This window comes from Cygnus olor, chromosome 2 (assembly GCF_009769625.2).
Source record: "Cygnus olor isolate bCygOlo1 chromosome 2, bCygOlo1.pri.v2, whole genome shotgun sequence".
Classification (NCBI taxonomy): domain Eukaryota; kingdom Metazoa; phylum Chordata; class Aves; order Anseriformes; family Anatidae; genus Cygnus; species Cygnus olor.
The window spans coordinates 80087444-80103753 of record NC_049170.1 but is presented as its reverse complement, the minus strand read 5'-3'; the positions used below and the strand labels follow the sequence as shown (position 1 = coordinate 80103753).

General features: G+C 39.2%; 1 protein-coding gene across 3 annotated transcripts in view; it reads left to right on the top strand.

The window, feature by feature from the left end:
• PIGN (phosphatidylinositol glycan anchor biosynthesis class N) overlaps window positions 1-16310 on the top strand; it is a 111165-nt gene that overhangs the window by 13090 nt on the left and 81765 nt on the right. For all 3 annotated transcript variants that reach the window (XM_040547948.1, XM_040547950.1, XM_040547949.1), the window contains exons 2-5: window positions 2239-2498; window positions 6153-6274; window positions 7371-7469; window positions 11793-11899. In XM_040547948.1, coding sequence (XP_040403882.1) covers window positions 2272-2498; window positions 6153-6274; window positions 7371-7469; window positions 11793-11899 — 555 coding nt within the window. In that variant the 5' untranslated portion in view covers window positions 2239-2271. The remainder of the gene's footprint in view (window positions 1-2238; window positions 2499-6152; window positions 6275-7370; window positions 7470-11792; window positions 11900-16310) is intronic.

Sequence of the window (16310 nt, the reverse complement as noted above, 5' to 3'; positions counted from 1 at the left end):
TTACACATCTGCTTTGGAGCTTTGCAAGTGCTTCGTATGTGTGGGAAAGTATTTGTGTGCCTGAGGAGAGGACGCTCCTCGTGGTGGTAAGTCACTGCAGCGATGCACAAGGCTGTGCGTTACGTGAGCGATATAAGCTAAGCTAGAGGCAGAAGGAGCAGCTATAAGGGGTGTGATGAAAGCAGGTGGGTTGGGAGCTGCCTGTAGTGAAATCATCTAATGGTGATGAGCAATTAGATATCTTGAGCCCGGAAGAATGGCCTACTATAGTGTAATTGAACTGTGGTTGCAAATGAAGTCTTTTTTTGGACTTAATTTTGTAGATCACTGTACTCTGATGACATGGTATTAAACTTGAATTGTGTTTATTACACTCTTTTTGCTGCAACCTACATCTCGGGCCTGGGGAGATTTAAAGCAAAGGGAAATACTTCGTGCCGTAAACAGTTTAGATTACTAATGCTGTAATTGGAAGAACTTAGAAAATGTTAAGCTATAGAATTGTAGTATTGGGAGCACCCAGCAGCAAGTATCTGATTGAAATAATGTGCTCTCATTAAGAGGGTATTTAGTTGCATCGGCTTCTAGGCATGAATAGTTCAGATTCTCTTATCAAACAGCACAACTACATCAGAAGAGAAAGCCCTTTGGAAAATAAGACTGAGTAAAATGAGGTAACGAGGTAAAGACAGAACTGTGCAAGTTCCTGCTTCAGTGATAAAACCTAACTCTGCATTGAGTAGGGCTACTAGATGGTGTCTCTTTGAAATGCCGTATTTATCTCGATCTTGTTACTTTTTTCTCTCAGTCTCTGAAGTTGGAAATCGTTACTGTATTAATTATTTTGATTAGGAAGAAGGCTGTTGCAGCTGTATTTCAGTAGGGAAAATTAGTGGAAATGTAACTTATAGTTAAGCTGCACATAGGCCTGAATTTTACTTTGACGAGTATTATGACATAGATACAAAAAAATTTTTCAAATCTTGAAATCAAAACTTTCAAAACTTCAACTCTTTTTTCCCCCCCCTGTGGTTTTCCTGACCCTTTAAAACTTTTATTTTAAGAAAATCTTTCAGGGTTTTTATCAGAGTCAAATATGCTGTAGTGAAGCCTTTCTTTCCTTCCTTGATAAAAATAATCGTCTTACCATGTGGTGGCTGTCTGTGCCTGTCCGTGTTCATGTTTCAAACTATCAGAGTTCTGTAAGTAGCAAGATAAGAAATGTATGCTTTCTCGTTCAGGAGCACTAACTAGATCCTGAATGAAGAGCTGCTTTTGGAGAGAGGTGTGTATTGATACAGACAATTGAACGTCGGCACCTTCCAGGCTGTTAGGAAGATCTCTTTCTAAATTAGTGAATGGATGTGTGGAGGTGCTGTTGGGTAAGGCTGATAATTAGCTTATTTAAATAATGAAGTTAGCGGTTTGGACAGAGCTAATAGCCTCATTCAGGCTAAGTTTCCCATTTTACCTAACTCTGTATTTGTTTGCGTTGCCTTCAGTAGGCATCGTATGAAACCCTCAGTGCACGTGGCGGATGCATGCATTTCCAGCGTATCTATTTTTAAGCATCTTTGTATCCCTAACCTGACTTCAAAGAATGAAGGCAGAAAAAACATTCTGAAAGGGGAGGTTATTATCCAGCTGAACCATAATTCTTCACCTGTTGCTTTTTTGTCACCTTTCTTAGAAGAGTAATAGCGTTCTGCAATCACACAGAGCATCTTTGTTCGTTTAAAATAAGTTTCTAAATGGAGTATAATGAGCCCGGAATTGATGGTAAATTTACAGAAAGCACCTTTGGATGGATGCTAGCTGTAGGATGGCTTTCCCGAGCTGACTTTGGTCCCTGTCTGCCTCAAAGCTGTCGTGCGGTCGGCCAGTAGAGGGTAGTATGTTCACGGAGACGTCGTGTTGTCCCGTCACTGCTGTAGGTAACAGAAACCGGCTGAATGTCAGAGATGCTGGCTTGATTTAATGGTCTTCTGAAGCCAGCCCGTATCCCAGTAAACGCCAGAGTGGAGTTGGTGCGACATAGCTATCTGACAGGCTGAATCAGCAATGTGATGACTTCTGACCAAAAGCAGCGTATCTGGGAAAAAGCTTCTTGTAAATAAAGTTTGCTTTTGGATCTGGGTAACAACTCTAGTTACGGTACTCCCATTCTGTAGCAAATGAAATAACTACTAATCCTACTAAGTCTCATATGACTAACTATGCTTTTCTTACTCCTCTCAGTGTTGGACTTTGCCTTGGCAGCCCCCTGTTACCATGGGTATACCAGTCTTCATACTTGCTGGTCTCCTTGTCCATTTTGTGTTCTTGGTCTCCATTTTTGACATCTACTTCAGCTCTCCTCTGGTTCATGGTATGACCCCTCAGCAGACTCCACTGCCACCTCCAGCAAAACGTCTCGTACTCTTTGTTGCCGATGGTCTGCGGGCAGATTCGCTGTATGAATTGGATAGCAACGACACTTCCCATGCACCTTACCTGCGGTAAGTGCATCCAAAAACGCTTCTGATCCAGAAGGTTTAGCTTCTGGAGATAGTTCTATGTAATGATGAAAAGTGTTCTCATAGGAACAAGAGAAACAAAGGCAACTGTGGTGGCTTGGTACTGCCTTCCCTCTGCCTTTGAAGTGGCAAATTTTTGCAGTTACGCTCTGCATGGCATCAATTTTGAAACCTGAGTCATTTATTTAAACTGCTTCCTGGATGTTCAGTTTAGCAGGAGTAGTTCATTAACGCACCTGTCTTCCAATTCTAAGCTGCTGCTGAGGCTTCGTAAGGAGTGATTAAAAAAGATGGGCTGAACGGATCTAACAGCAAGCTGCCTCTTCCTGTTTGTTCCACCTTTCCTGCGTGCATGACCCCGCTGCCTCTCTTGTGCTATCTCTAGCATCTCTCATTGCATAATGGCATGATTTGGTTTAAGGTCGTGGAAAAATAATGCTGCCAGAAAGGAATGCTAAAAGCCTTGTCTTTGAGTGATTAAAGTTAACGTTCTCCAGCCTTCCTTGTTTCCTTATATCAAGATAGTTACTTGATCATAAGACAAATAATTGCCTAAACTTGAAAAAAAGGAGATGGTGCTAAATAAGACTGCTTTTGTGTAATAGCTGAGGTCTGGCTGGCATATCAGAGCAAATCCACGTAATCAATCAAATCTGAAGCTGCTATGGCATTTCCAGTCTGCTATAGAAATCCGGGAAGCCTGTGCTTTAGTGCTTGCCATCCTGTGTGGGATTACTTGTAACTGTTTCTCTGGCTGAGTTAGGGTTCTTGTAAGGTGTGCTTTATGCTAGGCCAGTGTGTTTTCCATACCTTCTTTTAGTGGTGGACTTCGTGCCTCTTCCAGAGCAGATTCTTCTTCTTAGTACTAGAATTGTTGGTCTTTTGTAGCATCATAAGGTTGTGAATGCCATAGTGCCCCATCTCTAGGAGCAGTGGTGTGTTGGGGCCAAAATAACCTCTTTTCCAGCCGTTAAGTGTCTCAAGTTCTTCAGTTTCAGAAATTCAGCGTTATTACACCTTTCTAGTAATAAGGCAAACCATATATTAGCTTGTCCAGTATTGGGAAATTTGTACTTCTCTGTCTTTGCTTTACTTTGTCCTATTCCAAAACTTGTGTAAGTAAAACCTTGTCACCTGTGCTGAAAGGACCTGGGTAAGTGGAGGAAAGAGCTGCCTAAGAAGAAAAGATACTGGTAGGTCACCGGAGTAAAATGCCAGTGAGATTTGAGGTGCCATCTGTCTATCTCTAGTTCTTTCATTCTGCCTATAAATAATAAATGCATGTGTGAGCATGTATATGTGAGATGAAAGCATGCAGCATGCTGTGCCTTCTGAAAGGTGGAAGGCAAGGCAGACCAGGGCATATCAAGTCCACTGTTCTGCACGTTCATTCTTAAGTGTCAAGCGTCCAGTCCCTTACCTGCTTTAGTGTGCAGCATAATAGGCAGATTACTTGTCTCGTGCAGGTGGAGCACTTTGGGAACTACTGTTTCGTTAAGGAGGAAAGATTCTCTTTAAATGAGCAAGAGTTATTCATGTAGCAATGTGCTATAAATGAAAGCAAGGTGTTTTAGTAGGCATGTAAAGTTAATAAATATCCATTATGGTTGGAACAGATTGCTGGCTGATGTATACCGAGTACTCAGGCTTTTATTCTACAAATATTCTTGAAAGATCTGTTGTGTTCCAACCAAACCAGCAGTGTTGTGGTAGCTACAAGGGACAGCAGGTGGTGTGGTCTGAACTGCTGTGGTAGTGCTGATGAGGACTGCAAGAAGGATGTTTTATTCCTTGTCAGTCACGTTTTGTATGTATTACTATATCATATTCATCACTATTATGGGTAGCTAATGTTTGTCCTGTCAGGGAAATGAATTTTTAAAACAGTTATTCTGAGTAAAAGGCTTTGAAATAATTCAAAATGGCTAAGTGAATTTTGAAAAGGTAAATGATGTTCTGACTATATTCCTTATGTTATTGTTCACTTCAGACATGTTAATGCAACCCATCAGAAACAAATGAAAAGGATTACTTTCTAACTTTGGCAAAATGGAGTTGGGAAGTAATCCAAGGGGTAGAAATCAAAGTCTAATTAAAACAATTTCCTACCTGTTGTTACAGTGAAGTGAGAGGAGAGCCAAAATTGTTTTATCTGTCTTAAGTCTTCCACTAATGCTAGTGCAATATATCTTGATCAGTCTCCGGTAAGAATAAATTAGAAACCTCTTTAGCTGATACTTAAATCCCTTTTTTTCAGAATAGTACTTGTTTTCAATATGAGTTGTCTTAAAACTTGGCTGAGGTGATAGCTAGAAATAATGTCAGAAAATTGTATTGCCTCTTTCATTTTTCTCTGTAATATTTAGGCTATTCAAAGTAGTCCCGTGAACTTTCAAGTAGGCCTGAGAATGTGAGATCCAAGATGAATATAAGCTATGAATTCCATGAGCACAGTCATGCCTTAAATATTCTATGTTCTGGCTTGATTCTTATGTCATTCATGAGAGAAATGTGTTTAGTGTACAGAACTTGTAATTAACAACTGTATAAAACCAGATTGGTCTATCTGTTAAAAATCAAGTTACAAAACATGAACTTGGGATCTACATTCGATCGCATTCAAACTCAGCGAGTTTTGTAACTTACACCTTGAACAACAAAAGTAACTTCTGGTAGATTTGATTCTTAAAATTGATTTGGATTTGTTGTTCAAAAGAATCTGCTTCTTTTTTCCTGAGCATTAGTATAAGGTATGTCATGTTGAGTTTTAATCTCTTCTTCCACCCACCACCCTGACAGTGGGCAGTGAATGTTTCTCTGCTTCCAGAAGATGGAGACAAGAAAACATTTGATGATAATGCTCGCTTGCTTGCTCTCTGACAGGTTCCAGCTGTTCATATCTTTAGCAGACAAGAACAGTTTGAGCCTGTTTCTTATGCTTGAGCTTTGTCCTCTATTTTCTTTGCTTTTAATCTTACAGCTATTGTATGTGTATAATCCCTAGACAATTTCTTTATTTCTTTGTATTTGGTGAGAACCTACTCTCCTTCACTTCAGAGTAACTGCAAAAGATATGAGGTTTGCCTGGATTTTCTCCGTGTTGTTCGCATGATTTGCACATTACATTCACGTTTGGTTTATATCCTCCCGTTGCTGGCTTCCAAGATTAAGCATAGATAAAGAAGACAGGCATGGTCCCAAGAACTAATTATACTTGAGCATATTTAATGAGCAAAGGAAGATTGAACTTTCAAGCTAAATGGAAAGAACAAAGAAAAGCAATGCCAGACAGCAACAATTTGTTGGGCAGGGATGGGGGAGTTAAGCCATATTAGAAAGCAGCACGAAAAAAAACTCTACGTTACATGTAAGTGCTGTAAAACATCAGCTAAACTAGTCTCTTTGAAGTGTTGGTGGTCAACAATAGCAATGTTATCTGTGGGATATTATAATACAGAACTACTTTCAGTTAATGTTTGGTTTGAGTTGCTGCACAGCAGGCTAAAGCAAAAAATCTATTTTTAATCTGGGCTTTTGTATTCCCTGTGTAGCATCCTACCTGTCACTCTTTTTATCTGCAAAATATTTTACTTGCAAGAAGTCACAAGCATTAACAGCCTTGTATCCTATTTCCAGGGGCATTCTGGAGAACAATGGCAGCTGGGGCATCTCTCATACCCGGGTCCCAACAGAATCCAGACCAGGGCATGTTGCACTGATAGCTGGGTTTTATGAAGACGTCAGTGCAGTTGCTAAAGGTATGCCAGTCCCAAAGTTTTAAACACTGTCCTCCAAAATAAGGTATTTTAGTGATTGATATATACTTGCATAGTGGTTTGTATAACAAGATTATGTGGAAAAACCTCATTTTGGATAGTTTTCCCAGTGTTAATACTGATAGCTATGAAAATGCATTACACAAGTTAATATTTTGTAACATAGTAAAATTTAGCACCCTAAGTCTAAAAGCAGAAAAACTTTCTGGATTTACCTTTTCATGTAACATATTTTTTTAAATTATAATTTGGGATGTAATGGAAGGTGGTTAAATGTTGCAAACAAAAGTAAACTGCAGTGTTTTAGCTGAACCGTTGTCAGGTGGAGTTGAAGGATCAGTAGCTAAATGAAGTGGAAACTTCAGCTATGGTTTAGCTGGAGATAGCTGCTGTCGGTGAATGCTTGTTGGTTAATAATATGGAACAAACCTTCACATTTCTAACTTGCTGTCTTGTATGCTTCTAAGCCTTCCCCCAGGAACACTTGTAATGTTGTGTGTTGTTTTTGGAAAGGGGAGGGTGAGAGGAATTACCTGATCTTGTCCAGGCTTCTAGTCAGAAGGTTCTTCCTTCTGACATCTGTTACGAATGCAGGATTGGCTTGAATTGCTGTTAAGAGGATCTCTTTATATTTGTCAGCTGCCTTGTCACAGAAAGTCTTTAAGGTTTTCTTGTGAAAGGGTGGAACATGATTACTGGTCCTATAATACGTGTGTGTAACTTAATGCACAATATGTTGAAAACTGCAATCAGATAACAGGGAATTTAGAATTCAGGAAAATTTTAGCTTTGTAGAAGGTAAACCAGCTGTGTGTTGTTTGTCTGAATCCTTTCATAATGAGATTTGCTTAGGTTTTCAGCTCATTTCTTGATGAATGGGGGACTAATTGCAAATAGAGGTAAAAAGAAGTAAAACTGAGACCTACAGAGTGCGGTTCATTGTGAAAGAGTAGAAGGGACCTCCCCCCCCATCCCTCGCCCCCCCCCCAAAAAAAAAAGAAAATTTGCATGGACTATTAGCCTTATAAGTCAAAGAAACCTTTTGGCAATCCAGTTGAAATCTATGTATGTTTAACAGGATGGAAGGAGAATCCAGTGGAATTTGACTCTGTTTTCAATGAAAGTAAATATACCTGGAGCTGGGGAAGCCCAGATATTTTGCCAATGTTTGCAAAAGGTAAGGTTTAAATTTTGTGAATCTTTAACACATAGTTATCTGGTAATAAAATAGAAAGACTTGCAATTTTCAAGTTAGAGAAGAAGGTGAATGACATGTTTCAAGTTTATTTTTTGTACATGTGATTTCTAGTTTGTGAATTCAAGACTGGGTGGAGAAACGGTAAGCTTTTAAGAAGATATCCCTATTTTATTATCCCTATTTATCATCCATTTAAATTGGCTTTACTTAATTCTGTCACCATACTAAAGGAGAAACACCCATAATTAAAAGGACTTCATGTTTTAATTTGGTTTAAAGTTCTTACTTCTTTTTCTGAACTCCAGTCTCTCCTCATTCCCCCCAGTATCTCCTCTGTCACAGACACCTCTTTTTTTTTTTTTTCCTATTCCTAGGTTGGTCCATATAAATTTAAGTTTATGAAAAGCTGTAAAAATATATCCTAGTAGTTTACACTTTCCCATGACCTCAGATAACAGCTTGTATTTAGAAATATTTTGATGGTGACTGGGGAGAGAGGAAAGGTAGTATACTGCCCTTGCACAGATTATTTACATTTCTAGGGACGTATCCTTGGGAAAATATTTGGGGAATTCAAGAATTTTACAAAGCCCTGTCCTTTTGTTAGTTTTCTTTGAGTAAGAAGATAAGCAGGGGACTGGAAGCAGCTTTGATGTTTTCTGCAGGGGTGTGCAAGGGTAATTCCATACAGTTGTCTTGTGTCTCAGTATGGCTTCTTCTGAATGACACCAATGTAGCTGTGTTTTTTTTGTTTGGTTGGTTTGTTTTTGTTTTTGTTTTTGTTTTTTAGAATCCTCCAAAAATGAACTGTCCTTGAAGGCCTATGGCTGCACTGCTTGAGAAAGGTTTAGTGCAGCACTGTTTGAGAAGTAGATGCTATCTGGGAAGCAGTTTCTCGTGATATAAAGCTGATTTAACTTGTTATTGGAAAAAGTATTCTTACCCTTCTTCCTTCTCTCCAATATAAGCTTTATCTATAAACAATCTATTTTTGATCATGTATAGAATAAAGACATTGACCATTTCTTTGTTATGAGTTTCCGAAGAAGAGGTGAAGTGGGAAAGTTTGGCTTCTATAACAAAGAAAGGAATGGAATCAAGTAGTTGTTAACTTTAGCTTCGCTTTCACAAAAAGCTGAAAAGAAGATGAGTGGAGCATAGCTTAAACTCTCTCCTCCTTTCCATATTGAAAATTAGTAAGGTCACATGAGTCTTATTTTTTTTATCATGCCAAAATATTCAGAATTCTTTTAACTGTTTCACCACTCTCGTTGGATGACAAATGAAGAATATATGATACCTGCTGGGTTTTGTCAAGGAGTGAAAAATCCTGTTTGCTGGCATTATTTATCTTCAGGTCTTTTTTCTGTCATAAAATAAATATTTCAGTCAGATCGTTGTGGATTCTATAGAGAAGGTAAATAAAATGCTGTTGGATGTCTATATCAAAATACTTCATATGCATGATATCTGAAGGAGGGAAGTGGTTGGTCCACTTTGTGCTGGTGAGGCCTCACCTCAAGTTCTGTGTACGTTTTTGAGCACCACAATATATAAGGACATAAAACTATTAGAGTCTGAAGGAGGTCTGTGAAGATGGTGAAGGGTCTAGAGAGCAAGACGTGTGAGGAACAGCTGAGGTCCCTTGGATTGTTCAGCCCCGAGCAGAGGAGGCTGAGGGGAGGCCTCATGGCGGCCTGCAGCTCCCTCACGAGGGGAGCAGAGGGGCAGGCGCTGAGCTCTGCTCTCTGGGGACAGCGACAGGACCCGAGGGAACGGCATGGAGCTGGGACAGGGGAGGGTCAGGCTGGGTGTCAAGGAAAGGTTTTGCACCCAGAAGGTGTCCGGGCACTGGGACAGGCTCCCCAGGGCAGTGGTCACAGCACCCAGCCTGCTGGAGTTCAAGGAGCATTTTTGGACAAGGCTCTCAGACATATTATTTGGTTTTTGAGTGGTCCTGTGTGGAGCCAAGAGTTGGACTTGATGTTCCTTGTGGATCCCTTCCAATTTGGGATATGCTATGATTTTAAGAGTTCCCTTTCTTGGAAACCAGCTGCAATGCTAGGGCCATGGTTTCTTGGGCCCTGAGAAGGGTATCATCAAGACCATGAGGACAACCCTGTGCCAGGGTTATTGTGAAGAGTTTGTGCCTCCTCAGTATTTACATTCAGATTGAAACAGACCTTTCCATCACCTCTTCTTGTTCCTACAGCACACCAAGGAACTGGAAAAAAGCAGAATTTTTCACATTCCTCACCTGGCTCTGTTTGGTGCCAATTGTCTGTTGCTTGTGTACTCTATTGGCTCCATATCTGACTGTCCTTGTGCCTTCATTAGCTCTTTGCCTCCTTTGTACGTGTAAAATTTGCCAGCCAAAGTCTCCTGCTAGTGTAGGCTCTGGTGTCCCGTGACAGACTTGTCAGACACAGAACTGTCTTGCTAGCAGAATGAGAACTTTGATTTCCAAAGGATGTAATCTTATTGTAGGAGGATAACTCTATTCCTAACCCTACTATTTGAATCTTGGTATTAAGGGCTGAGACAACATGCCAGGCAGAAGTCTGCAGTAGGAACAGCTGGTATCTGGTGTGGGGGTTTCTGGCATCTCCATGTTATTTCCATTAGTGTAATGGCACCACTAAACACAGTAGAGCTCTGTGCTTCTTAAGGATGTTTTCATCCTTGGCTGTCGTCTGCTTCTCTGTCACATCTTTGCTTCCTCCTTGCCTTGTCCCCACATTTAAAAGAAGTATCAGGCATACTGTTGCCTGTCACCTCTCAAAATACAGAAATATAAAATATTATTAAATAATATTGTATAGTTGGTTGTTTCCTTGTTTCTTAAAATCATTTTATAAGATCTTTCCAGCACTCCAAAGCTTTCCTCATATGGCCTCATTTAGCCACTGTGTTTCTTTTTAACAATGCAGGGTTAGTTTCTTTTGCTCTGGTGGAAATTAGAATAGATAACTAGTAGCATTCCTTTACTCAGTCTGCAAGCTACATGCTTTTTGTGTAGCTTCTTTGGTGTTGTACCTCACAAAAACAGGTCTTGTCCGATGTTCTGTAATGCTACAGAAAAAACAGTACAGCACTCTAACCTCTTTGAACATCAGTCATTCTTACAGTGATCACCAGGGCTTATTTCTTCTTTTGAGCTCCTTTATCCACCAATTTGAACTCCTTAATTCACTTTTAAGCGCCCTGGAGTATTTTGTTCTTTTCTTTCAGACTGAGAAATGCAGCGAGTGTTCTGGGTTATAAGTAGTAGTAAGATCTCCTGAGGGACAGCAGGGGGAACTGCACCAGATCTGTGCCAGCTTTCATCTTTCTGGCCTGAAATACCTGCATCACTTGCGTAGGTTTGGATGTAATCTTGGTTAAACAGCTCCCTTATACTGGGATGTTAGTCCATTCACAAGCCTGGAAGCTTACAAAATGGCGTTATACAATTGACATCCAGAAAATCAGCTACATGCTGACTGGCAGTCAACTGATAGAAGAATGTCTCCCCTTTGGGATTTTATGTAGTCAAAGTAGAAATAGCATTCCCAAGCTGTTAACAGCTCAGCCACTGACTGAATAGTTCATTAAACTGCACCTAATTTCAGATCTTTCCAGGACTTCAGAAGTTTACTTTCTTCTAGGTCTTCATTATCTTTCCCCCCCTCTTTTTCTGCTTTACTTTGTGGACAGTGAATGCAGGATGAAATCATCTTGTTCAGATGCTGTGTGTTTGCATCAGTGGACCTCATGTTGTACCCCATGCTGTTGCCTGCCTTGTATGCAATATGTGATGGTTTCCTGTATAAAAGGCCTACATGATATCCTGTTGTCTTGTATGATTCACTTTAACAACCGAAAGCTAAGTACAATTTACTAAACAAATAACAAAAGAAAAAAAAAACAAGAACTTGTGTGCTAAAATAAGGCTCTAGGTGTCTAATTTCCTGTTAGAAGTTTTAGTGGAGTTACTTGTTTCAAAACTAAGCTTTTTAACTTGCTTTAACTGGAAGTTGTTCAATTTCTATGTTTTTTTTCTCACGTGAGTGTATTGGATAACATTGTTGCTCAACCTCCTCAAAGATGCTGATAAGCTAATGAGATAAAAATGGTATCCAGGCTTAAAAACATAAATGCTGGAATAATTTAAGGAGAGGTCCTTCTTTGAATTCTCTCAGGATTGTCATTCTTGATGGATTTGTGTTCCTATGCATTAATATTCATGTATTTTTTACTAAGGGAAAAGGATGAAAACTTTTCTTTCTGTTGTCTCCTATTCCATCTATATTGTTTTTGCAGGTGCTTCTGGAGATCATGTTTATACATTTTGTTACACAGCAGAAAGTGAAGACTTTGGAGCACAAGATGCATCCAAGCTTGACACTTGGGTTTTTGACCATGTAAAGGTGAGCAAAGAATCTTCTTATGCTACCTGTGTATAAAACATAGGTAACGTTTATTTTACTATAGATCTGGAAAATAAATTTTTGAAAGAGATATCATTTGAGGCAGTAAGTATTAAACAAAAAAAAAGGCTTGAATTGATTATCATGAGTCATGTAATAGATTAGAGGAAGTGTGTCATTCAATACTAATTAAAATGCTAATAAACGTACCCTTTTAACAAATACTCTTGGCTTTCCTTAGACTTAAATTTGCATATTATCTGAAACCTATCTTTTTAGAGTACTACAGACTGTTTAAAATTTTGTGTGATTAGTTAAGAATTTCCTAACAAGTATCTGGATATTAGGAAAAATTTCTTTACTGAAAGGGTCTTGCAGAATTGGAATAGGCTGCCCAGGGAAATGGCTGAGTCACCATCCCTGGAGGTCTTCAGGAAACATTTAGAGGTAGAACTTAGTAGGACAGTTTCGTGGTGGACTTGTCAATACTACGTTAAAGGTTGGACTTAGATGATATCTTAGAGGTGTTTTCCTACCTGAATGAGGTAGGGAGAAACAGGACTTCGTTATGGAAAAAAAAAAGGGCAATATTATTCGCTTAATTTCTGTCAGGACTCAACCTACTCCAAGTAGGTTGCTTGTTCTGATGCGTGTAGATGACTCCTGATTATCTGCTGAGGCTGATGCTATGCCGTGACTGCCAGAGGAGCCATGGTTAGTTTTGTTAAAAAGGCAATTTAGGCCCTGAAGCAGGATTACTCATTCACATGGTGCTCGGCTCAGCTAGACAGTCTTCTGTGATATTACCATTGTTTGTATTAATATCCAATGCACATAGTACTTAATTTGTGAATTCCTGTGTTCATGTTATGCTGTGCTACTTCAGTTGTCCTGAATTAAGAAATGCTGTTAGTGGGTGTTGGTGCATAAGTCTGTACGTCAATGGAGTGATTAGGTGGGGTTTGACTTTCTGTGTCTCATAACAATGTTAAATGCAGTTCAAGTCTTAATAAACTTCTTCCACGTGATCTTTGGGCTGGATACATTAACATTAGCTGCAGTGTAAATCAAATCAAACCTAAATAAAAACAAATAAACCAATATATAAACCAAATCAGCATCAGTGGTAGGAAGCCAAGGGTGGGCCTGCTTAAAACGATGATGTAGGGTTGAAAAGTTTATTACAAGTCACCAGTGTTCAAAGGAAGTGATTTTCTGAGTTTGCAAGCAGAAAGATGATTTTTGTTTTGTTTTTTAACCATCGCCCTCTCTGAACTTGCACCTGTGCCAGGTTGTTTGTTGTAATATGTATGAATAATACAAATCAAATTAGGCTGTCAGTTACCCTTGAACAGTTGCCTTAAAGTTACACCCTGCTGTCATTTAGAGTTGCACAGGTATATGAGGGTGGTGCTACCTTTCTCTTGTTTTAAAACACACAATGACATTTCTTATTTCAAACTATAATGATATGCTTAATATATGTCATTGCTGATGACTTTTTCCTTGGAACCAGCACCCACCATTATTGTAGAGGCTTATTTTGCCTATCTAAATTTCATGCTGTGAATGGGTAGGACTTGATTGACTAGTGTAAAATACTCATTTCATTAATCATCTCTTCAGTTACACATCAGCGATTGCTTCTGAAGCATGAAACTTGAGGCTGCCTGAAACAGGTCACTCTTCTACTATAACTCCAGCATCTGTCTCAGCCACGCTGATGTGAATATATGGGTAACAATGATAATGTGCTGAAATCTGAAGTCTACTTTTTCTACAACACGTATTTGAGATAAAATTAAAGGCAGGAAAATGCTTAACAACATATCATTTGACTTTGTCTTGCATTTCTGGTCCCCGAATTTGTGTCTCCTGCTCTAGGAAGTAAAAGACAAAGGTGTGCCCCCTCTTTGCTGTGTAGTTAGCAGGTCCCAAACATCACGAGGCCTTTTGCGGTTTCCTCTGCCTCCCAAAAGATGGGGATAAAATGGAGAATGGCCGACTAATGTTATAATGTAATGTTAATGGCTGTTAGCTCTGTCTCTGTGGAATTGCTTATTCTCTTCAAAAGTGCTAAGTAGCAGAAACTCAATTAGTCAGGAGGTATGTAAACTCTGACTAGTATTTGTGTATGCATTGGAAGCAGATTTCTTAAGTCATGAGTGGAGGAAAAAACATAAGATTCTTTATAGTTCCTACAATGTCTATTTATGGTATAAGGACATCCTAGCCCTTTCTGAGAACAGAGGAAGCTAGGTATAGACTAGATGATGTGAGTGGTTATCTGCAGCTCGATTAAAGCTTTGTGGCATGTTAATGTGTGGTAGTAGTTTGTGGGTGCTACTACACCCACCTAGGCCACTTAGGTATGGGGTTATTGGACTTTTCCAGAAACCTTCAAAAATAACTAGCAGACCAACTGGAATGTGGCAGGATGTGACCCAACAATTTTCAGTTAATGACCTTTACCTGGATCATACTTTGACTTTGCGCTGAAAAAAAAAAAAGGGAACAAATGCTATAAGGCTAGGTTAACAGTAATAAATAAATATTTCAAAATGCATTTCTGATTTTTTTTTTAAATGTTGGGGAAAAACGCTTTTATAAGATTGAACCGAATCGTATTTAGTATAAAATGATTAAAATATTCCAAGTATTCATACAGTCTCTTGGAGATGAGTCTCAGTAGTGGTCTGACCACAATTTATTATGACCACAGGGTCAAAATACTTTTAAAATATGAAGTTGATGTCTTCTGATTTAAACGGACATGTAGATGCAGATAGCAAGCTTCTTTCTCTTTTCATTTTGCCCATAGTATTTCTTCCTTTGGTCCCTTTCTGCCAGAAACAGGCCACCCAAGCCTTCAGACTGTTCCTTGTACGTTTGCTGGAGGCTGGAGTCCAGAACTGGATCATGTTAACCTTTGAAGCTCTGCAAGCCATGTGCCATGACCTGATGTGGATTTCAATACAAATAGCTTTGTTTTAATTAGCAGTATGATGGTTGAATGATTTATTTAAATGTATAGCGCTGCTGTGCATAAGCATGCTCTATGGATATAAACCTGACATACATATTTTTATCCTGCCTTTTTAGTTTGCATCTAAAAATTGGCATAACCATTTAAACTCTCGCATGAGCACACATCAGTGTGCACAACTTTAATCAGCCAATTTAATTAAGTTGTCCTGGATCTGTGTGTGAAGAAGCTTTGTGGCAGGAGGAAGTTTGTTTAGTCTCTTTCTTCTTGTGCATCCATGCAGTCAGCAGCAGTTTATCAACTCTACGAAAGGATTGTGCTTCCAAGGAAGGCTCTGTTTTGGGGGGAACAAGGTACCCTCAACAACTTGGTAGATATCAGTGAAGTCTATATTTTGTTCAGGCATAGTAAAGCAGGTATTTGCTGGACCTTCTAGGTACACTTTTCTTTGCTTTTTCCAATACAAGGAGGGGTGTGACACTAACATTTCTTATGATACTAAGATTTACAGATGTTAAAACCCCACTTCTCTTTTAAATGTTATGTTTTAAGCATTATAAACAACTTTTCAGTTTATTGTGAAAGTTTTTAATGGGAAATTTATTATTGATCTTCCTAAACTGTTCAGTTGTAGCCAGCATATTTATTTACCAGGAAAACAGAAAAGTTAGTTGGATTCCGGGAATGGAATTATCTATTCCTTGTAAAGCTTGTCATTAGTATAACTCAGAATCAAAGGAAAATCAAGTTGGAAGAGAGCTCTAGTGGTATTTAGTCTAGCTCCCTGCATGAAGGAATTCCAGTTACAGCAGGTTGCTCAGGCCTTCCCACTCAAGTTTTGAGCATCTTGGAGGGCAGAAATGTTTCAGCCTCTTTAGGTACCTGTTCAAAGATCTGGCTGCACTCATGGTTTCGAAAGTAATAAAAACAAGTAGTAAGTCCCTATCTTACTGGCATTTCCCGTGTTTCAATTTGTCCTTTGCCCTATTGTCAAGTGTTTCAGAGAAGTCTGGCTCCATATCCTCTTCAGCTTCCTAGTAAAGAGTTGTAGGCCAGGTTTCTCTCAGCCTCACTGTTTATTCCCACCCCAAAACTTCTTGGGGACACTTGGCTTAAATATACAAAGGAGATAATATCACTCAACAGAGCAAATAAAAGCTAAATGAAAAAAATAGAGACAAATATGTAGTTAACGTTCAGTGGTGGCTTGGCAACTAGTGGCCACAGGTTTCAAGTTTTGTGAATGGGTACTAAAGCCAGGAGGCATTTAGAAGGCTATGAGGATAGTGTTGGGCACGCAGTACAGCAACCACTTGAGCAAGGTTATTTGTTTTTTCCCCAACTGTTTAGTCTCCTGTTTATCAGCTTGTCAGGTTTAGCAGCCTAAGATAATTCCTTGCAGTGAATTTTCTATTTGCATTTTGG